Below are 17,090 nucleotides of genomic sequence, written 5' to 3' on the forward strand. Positions count from 1 at the left end.
CACTTAGTTTTTCTATCCCTTTGCTGTTCCCGGTCCGGTACGGGGGCGACACTGAGGGTTGCGATCCAGTGCCGGACATGGAAAAAGACAAAAAGGAAAAAAAAAAAAAAAAAAAAAGTAGTTCTGTTTCTTCCATAAGAATCAACATAGAGTTGGATAATGGAAAATCCAGACCACGCTATAATCAAAAGGGAATTCTTTCATGTAAGAGATGATACTTATGTTGGTCCTAAAGGCTAGACATGATTTAGAAAGAGAGAATATGAGAAGAAAAACACAGAGAAAACTAAAGACATGGGGCTGTTCATAGTTTGTACATACACTCCTAGTACTATCACTAATTAACTATAAACTTTTAGGTAAGTTAGTTAATTCTCATGGGCCTAAATTTATTCCCCTGTGAGATGAGATTTTGAGAACTGTATTATAGTTATAATGTTATTCTATGTTTTGATCTTCATAGTCCTTTTCAAAGTATCTAAGGAAATCCGCAATGTATGTTTGACCCACTAGATGGCAATATGTAGCTTTATAAGTGGACATGTTTTTCACAGAAGCTGTGAGATGGCTAATAATCAAAAGAGCATATTTAAAGTTCTCCAGAAAACACAGGAAGAAGTATCGATAGACATTGTCCAGCTAGGGCTGGGTCTGGAGCTCACAGACCCCTCAAGTCCGTTGTCCAGATTGGGTCACAAACCCTTCACACGCAGGTCTACAAGCTAGGTAACCAGCAAAAAGGTCCTTGGAGCCGTAGGTTTTAGAGCAGACTCCCAAGGCAGTAAAACGCCAGCCAAATGGTGGTGCTGTGCAGGCCCACTAACTCCACCCACACACAACTTATTTACAAAGAATGCCCTGCATCACCCCTAACCGGATCTAAGGCAAGGGGGCCTGATTAAATTATTCTATTTTCCCAACAGACATTAACTAATTCTTCATACTGAGGTAATTCCTGAGATTTGTAAAATAAACAGAAGGCAGATGTTTTAATGCCTTTGATTTAGACTCACAAATGCTAAAGGATCTTGGGAGAACATTCTAGTTTAACCCTTTACTACCAGAGAGAGTTATTTCATAACAATGAAGTAAACACAGAATGATTTGCATGGGTGTAATGGATTGAATTATGTCCCTCCAAAACTCATCGAAGCTTGAATTGTGTTCCCCAAGTTTTATGTATTAGAAACTTAGCCCCCACTGTGACTGTTAAGAGGATGGGAAATCCTATTATGGTAACTGAAAGGTGGAGCCTTGAAGATGTGATTGGATTGTAGGACCACACAGTAGCAAATGGATTAAAAATGGTGGTCAGGGGTGTGGTTCTGAGGGCTTTAAAAAGAGAGGAGAGTCTGTCTTTCTCTCAGCTTTCTTCTCTGCTTCCAACGTCTTGCAACATGAGACCCCTGGGTCACTGTCACCACCACCAGATGGGCTTTGGACTTCCCAGCCTCAGAAATTATAAGCAATAAATTTCATTTTTCTTTATAAATCACCCAGTTGCAGGTATTTTGTTATAAGCAACAAAAACAGACTAATACAGGGTCCAATTCTGAATTGAGTCAATACAACATCCCAAAGACCCTCATCCTCAGTCAAACGTACCAACTCAATCATTCTTAAACTTTTCATCATAAAAAGCCTACATATCCCACAATACTCCTCCACTATAAAAGAAAAAGAAAAAAAGATTTACAAGAGTAGTTCAGAAAGTTCATGGAAAAATAGAATTAAAAGATAACACAAATCTTTGCATGAATTTTTTAAAGTACCCTCATATTTTCTTTTTAGCATGATACATTTTTAGAAAATAGTATCAATGTTTTTTGTTTTTTGTTTTTAAATACAGTAAGAGTAAACTACCCTTATTTTTAAGTTACGGCTATTCAAGAAATTGTAAAAAAAAAAATGAAAATCATATCTGAGCAACAATCAGTGTTAATATGTTTCTCAAACTATTTTTGATGGATAAAAAAAAGCATAGATAGATCCTTTTATCTTTCAAATAAAAAATATTTTTTAACTCTTTCCATGTTAATAAATATGTATTTATTATATTAATGATCACTAGCATCCTATTGTTCCCAGGTAAATATTTACAAAATTTACACAGAAAGTGTTCTGAGGCAACATACCTTAATTGAAAGGGCTGGCCTTACCCCACAACATTATTCTTCACAAAATTGACAGAATTAGCCCCGTTTAAAGATAAGTAATGATTAGAGAAGGAACCATGCAGAAAAAAGGAAGAAGACAACAGAACGGAAAGTAACAAATGAGCTGATGAAAAATATGTATCAAAAAAATTTTGCCAGGAAGCAAATCAGTTCAGCACACACTCAGGCATTAACTCAAAAACAGTAAAAGAATATATGAACTCTTTGAAATAACACCTCTAGGAAGGGGCAAAAAGAACTCTATTGAAGAGTATATGGGTGACATGGAGACTAGAAAAAAGTAATGCAAAGACCAAAGTTGAAAGTGAGTTGAGAGAAAGTGGCAGATATGACAGGGAGATACTTTGTGGTTTCTTAGATATTCTGAGATCACAATAACTGGAACAGAAACAAATCTTCAAATATGTATTAGAAGGAACCTTACCAGAAAATAAAGGAAAAGCTGAATCTTTGAAGTCAAAAGTGAAAACATGAGCCATGAAAAACTGACACAAAATTAGTAACAATAAGAAATATCCTGATGAAATTACTGTACTCAAAGATGAACAAATATAAAAAAGGTGCCTCTACAATGGACTATCCCTGGCAGGTTTGAAGTAAAAAGAATGCACGAGAAAAATGAACATAAAAAGAAAGAGCATCTCATTTATCAGTCAAGGTTGATTTGAAAGCAAAAAAAAATGAGACTAAAGAGAGAACGTTTTAAGCCAAAGGATATAATTGTGATGAAGGCCTATTTTGAATCAAATAAATTTTAAAGCAAAAATTTCCAAAAAGAAAAACATGAAAAATAGAAGGAAATGCAATGATAGTAAATTATCTCTCTCAGCTCAATAAAATGAGACTAAAGAGAGAACGTTTTAAGCCAAAGGATATAATTGTGATGAAGGCCTATTTTGAATCAAATAAATTTTAAAGCAAAAATTTCCGAAAAGAAAAACATGAAAAATAGAAGGAAATGCAATGATAGTAAATTATCTCTCTCAGCTCAACACAGGTCAAGTACACAAAGAAAAAATAAGGAGATCTAAATAAAATTACTAATTAGCAGGTCCTTAAACACATCTTAGGAGTCAGTCTATGCCATGGTGTTATGTTTTAAGATATCACTAATACAAATATTGAAAAGTACTTTCAAAATGCAATTTTGAAGAGTCTCTCAATATACAAAACTATGTAGCTTTAAAATATCAGTTTATGTAATTTACAGCACAACCGAATGCACTATCGAATAGCTGTGTTTTAATAAAATGTTACCATATGTTATTAAAACAGTCTCAAAATCAATCCAATTGTTGCAGACCTCCATGACGATAAATTATTATGCTACTTTAAATCACTATGGCAACAGATTAGCAATCTGAAATATCTCTAATTAGATATTAGAGATTAGAGATCTCTGATTAGAGATTCATGAAAGAGATCTCTGAAATTAGTTTCCTATTTTGTCTATAGGTATCTAATAAATATTCCAATTCCTTCTATATAATTATTACACACTGTACTAGAAAAGAAGCTATATTGTTGCTGCACAGTGGAACTGATACTCAAGGAAAAAGTTGCTTTTAAGATACAATAGCAGCTAGCTTTTCCTCCAAGAACAATTTCTACTACAGTTCTAAAACTAAGATCTATAAACCATATTTGTTACCAATTGTCTTTCCAATAGTGGCATAAAAGGCTATTTCTCAATAAAATCCTCTGTCAATTTCAACAAAGTCAAGAACTACAGGCATGTCAATATCCACCACCATCCCATGTTCCCGAAGCCTTGTTCACCATCACCAGATGCAGCTTTGCAAAAACTCATGGCCTTCAAGGCAGGATGAGATATCTGCTAGAATTCAATGACTTTAATGGGTCAGGTTCAGTCAGACATGATGAAAGGCAGAAGAAAATCAGTGAAATCTGGTACAGGTAGAGTCAAAGCTGAGCAGCAGAAAAGGTAACAGGGAAATCTACAGAGACAGTAGATTAAGCAGTTGCTCAGGGCTGGGGGCAGGGATAAGGATGAAGGGATGGGGGTGACAGCTAAATGGTACAGGGTTTCTTTTTGAGGTGATGAAAACATCCTAAAATTGACTGTGTTAATGGTTGCATATACTGGTGAATATACTAACAACTATTGAACTGTACTCTAAATAGGCAAATTGTATGGTATGTCATTTATATCTTAAAACTGTTTACACAAAAAGAGATAGGGTGGAGGGAGATGTCAGGGAAGAGGTGAACCAACAAGTTCCAAGCAGGAAAGAGCATGAGACTCTCAGACTCAAGAGCAATCCAAGATGAGGCTTTCCAGGGGTTCACATAACCAATGCATGCAAAACAAAGATGCAAATGTGAGAAACGAAGATACACATTGTGTGGACATTCTGATGCTTTATGACAGCAGTTCTCAACCCAGCTGCATATTAGATCACCTGTTTACAGGGTGAGTCACTTTTTGACCATTTATTGCTCTGTTCCAGAAACCAGTTCATTCTCTAAAGCAACATAATCATTCTTATAGTGTGGCCTTGGACCAGCAACTTCAGCATCACCTGGAAACTTGTAAGAACTGCAAATTATCTATACACCCCCTCATTCTACCAGACACTCAAAAAGAGTGGCCCAGTAAGCTCTGTTTTAAGCCTTCTAAAGTGATTTGGATGCACACATACCTCATGCAGGGTTAAAAAACAAAACAAAGCAATAGCAAAAACAACAACAACAAAAAAATCCACCAAAGGCAGGCTGAACATTCTGACCCAAACCCTTTGACGTAATCGTAGTGTACCATTCTAGTTTTTTTCCACAGGCCTGAGTTGGCTATTACTAAACAATTCTTTTTCTTACCTTGTGTTTTAACCTTTGTTAAGGGAAACAAGAGCTGACTTTTAGCTACATTATTCATATACCTGAAAAGGTACTGAAACAGATGTTTCAGATATTTAAGGTTTTAACAGGAAAGTACAGTATTCCAATTTGAAAACCAAGGTGTCTTTTTTCCCCCAATAGCAAAGTTATTAGAAATCTGAAGTTCTCTAACAGATTTAGGATTTGAATTCTACGGCCTACAGAGATTGGATGGGACTTTCCAGAATGCACTAAATTAAGAGCAGAGAGAGCAGCTGGAGTACCAAAAAGAATGTCAATTTATATTCCTGGGCATGATTTAGGGGCACCCTCTTGTCTGCTCAATAGAACCTCATACACAGCAACACGCTATTTGAAAATTAATAAACTAGTACAAAGTAGATTAATTAAAACCAATATACAGAAATAACAAAATGAATGAAAGTTAAAGCAATATATAAGTACAATTTTCAGATCTGGACCTAAGCAGAAACAACTAGTACTTTAAATAAATTAGTCCCATTGTCAGTATAGAGTTTCTCTTTCCTTCTTCATACAAATCTGCATTTAATAAAAGCAGAATATTAAAATAATAAGAAAACAAGTCTTTAATGGGATTCTATTAATGTGAATTTTAAGGAGTATGAGGAGCAATCTGGACTAGTGAAATTTAAGCAGCTCCTCAGGTCTTTTGGAAACATTCATTCAGTCAGTCAATCATTCACTAATTTCACAAATATTAAAGAATATCTGTGCAGTGAATGCTCATTGTTTTTAACTAAGCATGCAATTTCTCTCCCTGATGTTACCTGTGTTTATGTTTGGGTGTTACTTTGTCCCTATTGATTACATGCAATGCAGTAAGATTATAATCAAGGACCCTGCAATCCCCTGGCCATGGAGTGGGAATAAGACCCAAGCCAGGTCAACAGGATCTTCCCTTCCTGAAATTTAAGTCTGGGGCAGAGACATAATGAGACTGATGTAGTTCATTCATTCTAAGGGTAGTATTCTCACCAGATTATTACTGTCTAGGACTTTTTCTATAGTTATTTTCCAAGGTTTGGGGGAGGGAGAAACGAGGAGCTTTAGTCAAAGGGTACAAAGTTTCAGTTATGTAAGATGAATAAATCCTAGAGATCTACTGTACAGTATAGTGCCTATAACTGATACTATTGTATTGTAAACTTAAAAATTTTCTAAGAGAGTAGACTTAGGTTAAGCACTCTTATTACAAAAAAAAAAAAAATAGTAACAGACAGTAAGGAAACTTTTAGAGCTAATGAATATGTTCATGACACAGATTATGGTGATATTTTCACAGATGTAAAATTATTTCCAAACTCATCAAGTTGTATACGTTATATATGTATAGTCTTTCATATGTTAGTTATACCTCAATAAAGTAATTTTTTTTAAAAAAAAAGACTCATGCAAGGTCTAAAAGATGAGACTAGATGCTCCCTAAAACCTCTTCAATTCTGAGTTTTCTATGATTAAAATGAATATTGTCAGCTAGAATTATGGCATCAGGAAGGAAAAAAAAAGACTCATGCAAGGTCTAAAAGATGAGACTAGATGCTCCCTAAAACCTCTCCAATTCTGAGTTTTCTATGATTAAAATGAATATTGTCAGCTAGAATTATGGCATCAGGAAGGAAACCTGGCCTGATAAAACAAAAGCTAACTGAGCAAGCTAACTTGGAGAAATGTATCCTCTCCGACCTACTTAATACCTCTATTCCCTTAGTTTCTCATATCTGAATCCCCTCCTAGCACTTAGTACAGGCATTTTAGATTTCAGACTCCCCACCCATGCCTTGTGCTGATACTTACTATTCTACTCACCTCTGGATCCCAGAATTGACTTAAAACACACCCAAAACCTCCCATAGTATTTAGGTTGAACCACATAAAATTGTCAATATATGATCATTTTTAACATACAAAAATCACGATTTTTGTATACATCAATCTAGTAATAGTCACTATTTAAATATTATTTTCTGTTACCTAGACATTCACAAAATAAAAAAACTGTCAAATAAAAGTATCCTATTCTAAAATATTTCCAAAACACATGAACTGTATACATATATAAAACATATAAAGCATATAAACACATAGTGTGCAACTGGAGAGCAACTTTTAAAAGTAACCTGCCTTAATTTTCAAATTCTAATCAGCATATTAACTGTACTTAATAATAATCCTCTATACTCAATAATATTGCCCAGTAGGTGATTAGGAATAAATACCAAGAATTCTCAGAGTCTACTGATGGCACTACAAAATTTGACTACAAAAATCAAATTTGATGGTAACTGGTTAACTTTCATCACCATATGTAACAATAATTTCACCAGCTTCAAATTAAGATATCTGAAACTTGCAAAGGTTAGTTCATTAAGTACAACGTAGAAGACTCATACCAGTTTCTTTCTGTGTTAGAATGGAACTGATGTTGATCTTTCGAGGAGGTAGACAGCAAGGTCAGACTTAGATGATACAAAGAAACTGTATTTGGTGACAAGGTCATTCAATCCTATTTTCACATATTTCAGCTTTCTTTGGGAGCAATTGAATCTTTGTCCAGCCTCTCACTGTGCACCAATCCAATGAAATTTGAATCCTAAAATCAGTGTTCCCTAGGAAACATGAAAAACTGGCATAGTGAGGACACCAAGATCAAATTGCTCAGGAGAGCGTGTTTCTTTGGAGTTGTCCTACTTGTCATTCCTCAGGTGGATAGAACAAAAATTGATTTCTCTATGAGATAAATCAAAATTTCCCAAGTTGATAAATCAAAAATTTTTGCTTTCTTAAAAAATATGGAGAGAAACTATTTAACTATTATAGATAATCTTTATAAAATAGCAAAAATTTTTGATTTAACAACCTGAGAAAGATTGTTTTAAGGAGGAATATAGCGGGCTATTGATAAGTAGAATATCATATCTTGCTAACAAGTCAGATGTCACTATTTTGTAATACTGAATCAATATGAGTTTCACTTTGGCCTAGACTAATGTCATGAACGGGGCCATAAGTATTGGTTGGTTTTCAAACATGCAAATCCACAGAATCTATAATATATTCTTTGCTAAGAGAATTAAACCAAATTTATCTTCTGTCAAAGAAATCCCATTCTCTGAGGTAAGTAAACAGCAAAGGCAGACTCACAGTTCATGATGTCACCCTGAAGCTGTAGAATCTGAGGAACTGGCATCGTGAGGACAATAAGATCAAACTGTTCAGGGGAGCCTGTTTCTTTGGAGACTTCCCACTTGTCATTTCTCAGGTTGATCTGGGTCACACAATGTCTGAAGAAGACTTCTGCACCTGCTCCAAAATCATAATCATGTTGACATTATTAGGATTTTCTATATGAATGAAGGGGATGCGAATAGTCACAAACTGCATCCGTTCAGGTGAACAAAATGGTCAAACTTGTCTTCTACAGTCACGAGAGAGTTCTCTTTCTTTGCTTTCTTTCTAATTTAGTGGAGATTCCTCCTCCTCTGCCACCCTTGAACCTCCCTATCAATAACTTCTTTGGAGAAAAAAATACTACTACAATTAATAACAATAATAAGAATAATAACAGCAGCTACCTTTCATTAAGCAACTACTATACACCAAGCACTTGATACACATTATACCAGTTTATTTCACAGATAAGGAAACAGACTGAGAAATGTCATGCCATGATTTAAAATTACATCCATCTGACTATAAAGCTCATCATCTTTGCAGAACAAGTGTACATTTCAGTAAAGGTATTAGCAATTAATTTTAGCAACAGCGAGAAGAGCAACATTCCCTATTAAAGGAATTAATATTCCCTGAAAAGGTCTCTGTAAGTCCTCATTAGAAGATCAATTACTTTCATTAAGAAAAATCAGAATCAAAAGAAATATAATCTAAAATACCCTTCCATCACATGTTCCCCCTTAGCATTTATCACAAGGGTATTTTAATAATTATGTGCCTAATTATTTACTTAATTTTGTCTTTCGTTTTAATCTGTAAACTCCATGAGGCATGAACTATGCCTCTTTTGTTTCTTGTATAGCATACAGCATATATAGCACACTACTTGGCACACACTAGATATGTAATAAGTATTTGTTTAAAAGAATGAATTATGGACAATAAACTCAAAGATAAAGTACAGTTGGGTCAGTAAGTATTCTTTGTACACTTGTACTCACCACACATTTAAAACTCACTTAAAAACAAATCCACTTTTATTCAGCCTCATGTATAGAAAGAAAGAAATGAAGATGGAATGAAGGAAAAAAAGCACACCGAAAGATCCTGTTCATCATTACCTGTGATATCTCATGTTCCTAGTCACTAAAAATCCAGCTTACGTCTTACCGCATCCACGAAGCTTCCTTTCTGTAGCCATTCAGCTCAATGCGATCCTCCCTGTCTATGATGTTCTTCAATCCTCACTGCCTTTACCACTCATTCTGACATTAATTCAAAATATCTGCATGCTTTAGTAAATTTTATCTATCCAATAATACTCTTAGCTCCTCCATGTCAGGTCTCCACATCTCATATATCTTTACCTCTTTCACTGTCCCTTGAATAATGCTACACCTTAGTAAGCACTCAAAATTTTTTAAATCAAATGCAAATGTTAGAAGGAACATAGTGCTAACTAGGCCAAGGAGTCAATCTCAGTTTGAGGCAGTGAGTATCATTCTGTTCAAAGATGAGAGCAAGGACTAGTAAACAGTGCTCCAACTTGCCTGAGGGCTTTTCTAAGATCCCTGCTTGGGGAAGTTGCAAATAATTGGCATTTTCTTTTTTTTTTTTCAAATAATTGGCATTTTCAACTTACATCCACACCTACCATCTCCTTTACTCCAACCAGAGCAGTTCTGCTTCAGTCTGTTTCATTTATTTAGGATATCTCACCCCACTTGCCTTACTCAGTACATAGCCCTGTCCCAGACCTTAACTCAATTGATTCTATGTTTTATTTGTTTATGTTTTCACATAATATTCCTTTGAAAATAGCTTTATGTTGTTATTGTTGGTGGTACATATGTATGTTTAAGGGGTTTGAAGTCCATTGGCCTAGAAAATTTTCCAAGCCCCAGCTGAGAGTCTTGGAAATGCAACCTAATGGCTGCAAGGTATTCTTCAAGGTGCGGTTCTCTAAGCCTCAGCCCCAGACAAAGAGCACCAGGAGTACCTAGAAACTAGAAATGCACATTGTAAGGCCCCATCCCAACCATACTGCATCAAAAACTCTGGGGATTTGGCCCAGCAATCTGTGTTTAACAAGCTCCCTAGACTTGTTACAATGCACACTAAAGTGTGAGAACCACTGGGGTAGGTAGAAAAACTCAAATCTAATACCACAATTGACAAAACCACCAAAAAAGTATTTACCAAGAAGTAGGGGAAATGATACAGTTTATTAACAAGGAAGTTTTCCTTTCCAACTGCTAGGAGTGAAGTTTCTGGGAAAGTGGCATTTCCTTGTGAAAGTAATTAATAACTTTCATAAACACCACATGGTAAAATTTATAGGCTCCAGAAACCATCATTTAAAAACAGAGAACTACATTAATTCTCGAGTCACTTCTGAGCTTAGTAAATATGACCGTGTCCCTCTCCTGCATAAAACCCTTCAGTGGCTTCCCAGTGCACTTAAGATAAAGTATAAAATTTGTAACATTGCTCGCAATGCCTCTTATGATTGGTCTTGCCTTAGTTTTGAGCTTTACCTCTTAGAACTTTTGCCCTCATTCACTACACTCCAGTCACAACGATCTTTTAATGTCTCGATTGTACTAACCTCCTCCTACTTCAGGACAGCTCCAGTTTGATGTGCCCACTGGAACTCTCACCACTCTCTCAGCCTAGTTTACTCTTACTCACCTTTCAAGAACCCATGAAAACATCAATTCCTCAAGGACTGCTCTAAAACTCACCACGCTGGCTCGGGTACTTTTATTATAAGCTCTCTCATAATGCTCTAATTCTTTCTTCTTAGCACTTACTATGCACCTTTTTTTTTTTTCTTGTATGTATAATTAGTTTAATGACTTTCTCCCCACACCCAAACTCCACTCTACATTAACAGAGGCAAGGACCATGTCTCTTATTTACACTGTTTCCCCAGCATAGATTTAATGAGAATATAAAAATCTGCAGATAACTATAAAGATATCAGAAGACTAAGAAGATTCAAACATTTTACAAAGGAAAATGTGCTCCTCTTAGATATTTGTTCAGTTTTATCCGTGGTCTTCCTCCATTTTAGGGAGAAAATCTAAGTTTATTTTTCTCCTATAATTTCCCACAAATAGGTTTTAGTGAGCAGCAGTCAGACATGCTGAGTTGGGACCCGAAGAGATGTGAACAATGTCTGACTAAATGCACTGCTTAAAGTAAACAGAAGAATGCTTAAGCAGAGTTTGAATGCAGTTCTCTAGGTTCTCTTGAAAGGACACTGTTACGGTGCATGCCATAATCACCCGCCTGGGAGTAATTTTAAGACAGAACTACTCAGGCTCATTTCCTCTACATCAATTTAGAAAGAAAATAAACGCAACAGTGAAAGGGAGAGAATGAAAAAAGTATGTATCAGCAAACAGAAGCCATCCTAGCTGATGGCATCTGCAACTTAAACCATCTTTTCCAATAAATTAATACTGTCAACTTTGAGAATTTATGTTGCAAGTGTTGACTTTCCAGATTAATAGTCATTTTTTTCTTTTAAGGTAGATTATAAAATAAAGCCAAATAAATGCAGCAATGATCCTCCCTATTGGCAGGCCAAGCCAAATAAAAACTTCTACCCTATGTCCTGGAGGCTAAATTCATCTTCATATGAATGATTTAATAACATGAGGCCTTATTCAAAAGCAAAAGGACTTCCAGTACCAGCCAGCGAAAAAAATAAATAAAATAAAATAAAAGCTAAAGGACTTGACCTATCACTCTCTAACTGTCATAGGCAGGAATCATCAGGTGATTGATTTCCCAGGTTGCATAAAGAAGAAAGATGGCATTGCTCTTTGATAGCCCCTTCCCACCTGATCAGGGAATTTTCCAGAAAGTTAATATGATGGTATGCATATCTGTATACCATATAATACTGGACAGCCAATAAGGAAAATGAAGTACATTGCATTTGCTGGTGTGAAAATAGGCCTAAGATATGAAGCAAAGTGCAGAATAGTTTGTCTAAAATAATCCCCTTTGTGTATATTTTTAAAAAGAAAAAGTATAAAAACATATTAATAGATAAATAGAGACAGCCATGTAGCTCAATAGATAGATGAATAAACATTTTTTTGGAAGCATACACTGGAAACTGTTATCAATGATTATTCTGAAGGAAGAGAGACTAGCTATTGAGTGGTGAATAGGAAAACATGTACTTTTTATAACTTTCTGTATAGTATTAATATTTAATTACATGTATAACTTTTATTTTAAAATAAAATCTTATTTTAAAAATCTTATTCCCACCTGATTCTTTTAAGTAATGCTTAATAATTGAAGAAATTCCTTGAGGTGCCATAAAGTTACAGTCTCCTTCTTTCATCACCATTCCTTCAATAGGAGAGGTCAGTGGCTTTAAAATGCCATGAGCTAACAGTTCTTCGTAAAAACTGAAATAAATAAATAAATAAATATATATATATATATATATATACATATATATATAAAATGTAAGTAAATACTATGATTAGCTCAAAAATACTATATTCTCTTAAGAATTTTTAGAGATTACAATTCTAAATCATAACTGGAAATCTTCATCTGATCAAGTCAATGTATATTTTGTGTTAAATAAAACTTGTAATTCAGGTGAAGAACGGAAATATTTTGAGAATCCATAAATCCTTTGTTGACATTACCAAGGCCTATTCCTCCAAATATTTCACAATTAAAGTCAATGAAAATAAACAGAAAAGTATTTAGTACATCAGTTTTAAATTTGGTTAGGAACATTGACTTTCATCGCATCTGTTTGTCCTCATCCTCAACATTAACATAATAACCAATAGTTATGGAGCCCTTACTATATTCCATATATCATCTCATCTAACCTTTACAACAACTATGAGGCAGGTACTGCAGTTTCCTGTTTTATTCCAGTTAACCTTTTACTGCTAACATCATCGACAATGATAACACAACAATTTCACTATGTTACAAGAGGCAAGGCTTAACCATTTTAAAAATGAATGATTTATATCTTTTTACATCAGACAGCTACTCAGACTGATTCTGCTCCTTGCAACTAACTCACCTCTGGTGTTTTTTGGCATAATGAGGAGTGCAAGTGATGTACTGAGCACCCAAGTCAGCTGCGCACTGTGGATTATGAGGACTGCTGACGGTAATCATTCTTCCACCTTGAATTAATCCACAGGAAAATGACAGTGCATTAAAATGAGCTTTTTGCAATTAATACAAATCACCTCAGGTTACCCCCAATAGATTACATTATAAATACATTAAGAAACATCCTTTTTAACTTGAAGTCTTTGTCATCTAACATTGTCATAAGGCAGTTAACAGAGACAATTTGATCACCGGTTTTGAAATTTAAAAAAAGGAAGAAAAAAAAAAGAACGGAAAAAAAATTAAAAAGAACTCAAGAATGACATAGCAGTGTCCTGCACTTTTACCAGCACGTATATTTAATAACCTGACTAAAAGGAATGAATGAGTGGATATAGAAAAAAAAAAAAAAATTGAATGGAATGTCAGAATGAATGAATCGATGGAGGCTCTTTCATTCATGCAGTCAAGTTCTATGAGAACGACAGGACTCTGTAAACTAGATCTTCGGAAATTCGTGGTCTATTAGCACTGGGACCCTCATAATCTGGAGAACGCTGCAAGGGCACAGACAGGCCGAGACAAGATCCATTTATTAGGGACAGCGGTAGGCCCAAGCTTTGCAAACTCTGGCCAGGCCCTCTCCCGCGCCGTCCGCTCAGGCCTGCCAGCAAAGTGTTCGCGGTGCCCGTGGCCCGCCCCCAGCGCATCGGGGGTCGCCGCCCCCACCCTGGCCCCGCCGGGGTCCTTCCCCGGGAGGCGGAAGCCTTCTGTCACGTGACGAGACGCACTCTGCGCATGGGCCGCTGCCAGGCCGCGCGGGGAGCTCGGGGTATGGAGTTTTCTCCTCAGACTTACTGGCGTTCGGCCCGCGCCACCTCATAAGCCGGGGCTGCGCCGGCCCCTTTTCCCAGGATTCGGCCGTTAAACAACACACCTGAATCCCCAGCCTTGTCCCACACTGCGAGCTGCAAGGGACCGGACGTCTCCTTCCTCAGCAGCGCAGCGCACAAGCTTCCTGTCAGCCCGGCGCCCACGATCAGCACGCGCGCCATGGCGGGAGGGAGCCCGGATCAGCACCGCGTCTCAGCGGTGAGGCCGGCCGGCCCGGGGTTGGTGGAACCGCCAGCGCTCTCTGGGCTGCGCGCCCCTGTCCCCGACCCGGGCCTTGGGCGGTCCCACCAGCTGGCCTGCAGGGGGCGGACAGGAGGCGACCGGAGCCGAGGCCGGCCAGCCCCGAAGACGAGCGGACCTCGGGGCTGCGGAGAACCGGGGCTCTCCCCTCGCTTTGGGCCTACAGGGCCCCAAAGTCCGGCGTCACCGGAGAAGTTCTAAACTCCCGCCCTTGCCACTCGCCCAGAAAAGCCTGGAAATGGTGTAGGTCGTGGCGTGACAGCCCGCCCCGCCACGGGCTGGTGTTGACGACCGCCGGAAGCCAGCCTCACCTGACTACCTGGGTGACTGTGCCCGCTGGGATGTTTGCTGTGTTAATATTCTAGGTTTGCAAGTGGAATATACGGGCGGTGCCGGGGCAAGCGTTCCTCTAGTGTCCAAATGGCCACTACTCACATAATGGAAAAGCATTTTGGAATGAGGGAGAAATTTTTCTTAAGTTGGTTCGAGGATTTTGTGTTGTTATGTAACCTTCCTGAAATTTCTGTGAAATGGGGACAATGATGTATCCTTTCCAAAACTGTGAAGACTGAAGATATTTGATTCACCAGAAAATTGTAATCACTTATGTCTTCGATAAATACTGAGCTCTATGTCAGAACACATCCCATAAGTTGTAAGGGATATACTCCTAAACGTGAACAAGAGGATTCGTGCCATTACCTCTGCCCCCTCCTCCAACATAGTCCTGAAAGTTAATGGAATAACGAAAAGCAATGAGAAGTCTGAACTACTAAAAGAAATACAGAATTAAGTTACACTGATATTCAAATAAGTTATTACCTGGAAAACTCTAGAAAAACAAGTAACAATAGTAGCCAGTTATATTGAAAGCATTTAAAAATCAGAGGTTTTACTTTATGTCCACATCATGAAAAAATTACAATGCATCCAATCGGTGTTGGATTAATATTATGTATATCTACTGAATTATAAAAGAACAGTAATGAAATATAGATGAACGTATATAGCCTAAGAAGACTTTCTAAGCATAAAAATAAAAGATGGAATTGAAAAGGAAACATTGAGCACATAATCATTTACAACTTTTATGTTAAAAAATTCATAATACAAAGTACAAGTAGTGAGGAAATTTTTGTGATATATATGGAAGATGAAAGTTTAATATCTTTATTATATTAAGTCTTAAAGACATAATTAAATGACAAAACCCAAAGGGAAAGTGTTCATAGATTGAATAAGATTATTAACTAGAAAGAGATACAGAAGTCCAATAAAGATATATGTTTAACTTTTTCTTTATTCAGATACAAATTAAAATGATTTTTCATTTGTGTGGAATTACATTTTTAAATGCTAAATGCTTACATTTAGCAAGGATATGGTGAAATATGCGCTGATGTATTACTGATGGAAATGTAATGAGCAAGTTCTTTGCATGATAATATATCAGAAGCCTTAAAACTATGAAGCTTGATAATATATCAGAAGCCTTAAAACTATGTCCTTTAAACCAGATTTTTATCTTGGGGAAATAATATACAGGTGTACATTAAGGTTTATGTATAAATGTATTTAACTCGGTGTTATTAGAAACATTGACGTATACCATCACTAAAGGATTGATTAGATTATGGCTATCCATACGTCTTTGTAAAGCTACTAAAACAAACATGGTCTTGAACGTACTGTATAGAATGTATGGGAAACTACTTACCACATAATGCTGAAAAATGCAGGTTACAAAACTGGTATAATCCCAGACTTTTACAGACACAGACACACAAATGTATGTGTGTGCACCTACAAATATATATGCAGTATTAGAGAAATATGAGAGGAGACAAATGTATATTTTTCTATTACTTTCAAATGTGCTATAAAGACCATGTATTTATAACCATTTGTTTATTTATTTTGTTAGATATAAACAACCAGGCTTGAAACCTCATAATCATCGTCTATAACTTCTCTTTTCTCATCCTTGATATCTATCAGTCCTCTGGTCTTTTTGACCATTTCTTCATTGTCTCTTAAATCTAATCCCATCGAATTGTACAACAGAAATGTTGTTCAGATTATACTTCCATCAGCAATGTATTAAAGTGCCTAGGAACTTTTTATTTTTCACTTTACTGTTGCCAAAGTGGACATTTAGCATTTTGGAAAGTCATTGCCAACAAATTAATTCATTACTTGAGTTCAAGCCATCATTAGTTCTTAACCTGAGTTATTACAGTAGCTTTCTGTTTTTCTACTCCCAATCTCTGTTCTGCACCCGACTAGTAGATCAGTCAATACCATTCTCAGAAAATTTCTATAGCTCTCATTTTCATACAGAAAGAAGTTCCACTACAGTAACTTGGCGTAAAAAGTATTCAGTGATATTTCCCCAACCTATGTTTATATCTCATTGTGGTATCTTCATATGTCCTGTGCTATAGCTAAACTGTACTACTTCATGTTCCCTGAGCACATCCTCAGATTTTCCACTTATCTGTGGCAGTGGGAAACATTGGCTTATGCTGTTCTCTGAATATAGAGCATACTTTTTTGACTTGTGTTTCCCCTACTTGTGAGTTGGCATTAATCCTTCACTCTCTTTTGCCTTTCTGC

The 17,090-nt window shown here is 36.5% G+C and overlaps 1 protein-coding gene across 2 annotated transcripts in view; it reads right to left on the minus strand.

The window, feature by feature from the left end:
• Window positions 1-15,576, minus strand: part of LOC103608142 (renalase-like) — a 67,166-nt gene extending 51,590 nt beyond the window's left edge. The window contains exons 1-4 of one of the 2 annotated variants that reach the window (XM_008592585.1): window positions 14,278-15,576; window positions 13,306-13,411; window positions 12,519-12,661; window positions 8,199-8,357 (exon numbers count right to left, since the gene is read on the minus strand). In XM_008592585.1, the coding sequence (XP_008590807.1) occupies window positions 8,199-8,357; window positions 12,519-12,661; window positions 13,306-13,411; window positions 14,278-14,395 (526 nt within the window). In that variant the 5' untranslated portion in view covers window positions 14,396-15,576. Of the gene's footprint in view, window positions 1-8,198; window positions 8,361-12,518; window positions 12,662-13,305; window positions 13,412-14,277 lie in introns of both variants that reach the window. The other variant, XM_008592584.1, reaches the window with a different exon arrangement.
• Between the last annotated feature and the right edge of the window lie 1,514 nt (window positions 15,577-17,090).

The sequence above is a fragment of the Galeopterus variegatus genome, unplaced genomic scaffold, assembly GCF_000696425.1.
Source record: "Galeopterus variegatus unplaced genomic scaffold, G_variegatus-3.0.2 Scaffold8053, whole genome shotgun sequence".
In the NCBI taxonomy this organism is placed as follows: Eukaryota; Metazoa; Chordata; class Mammalia; order Dermoptera; family Cynocephalidae; genus Galeopterus; species Galeopterus variegatus.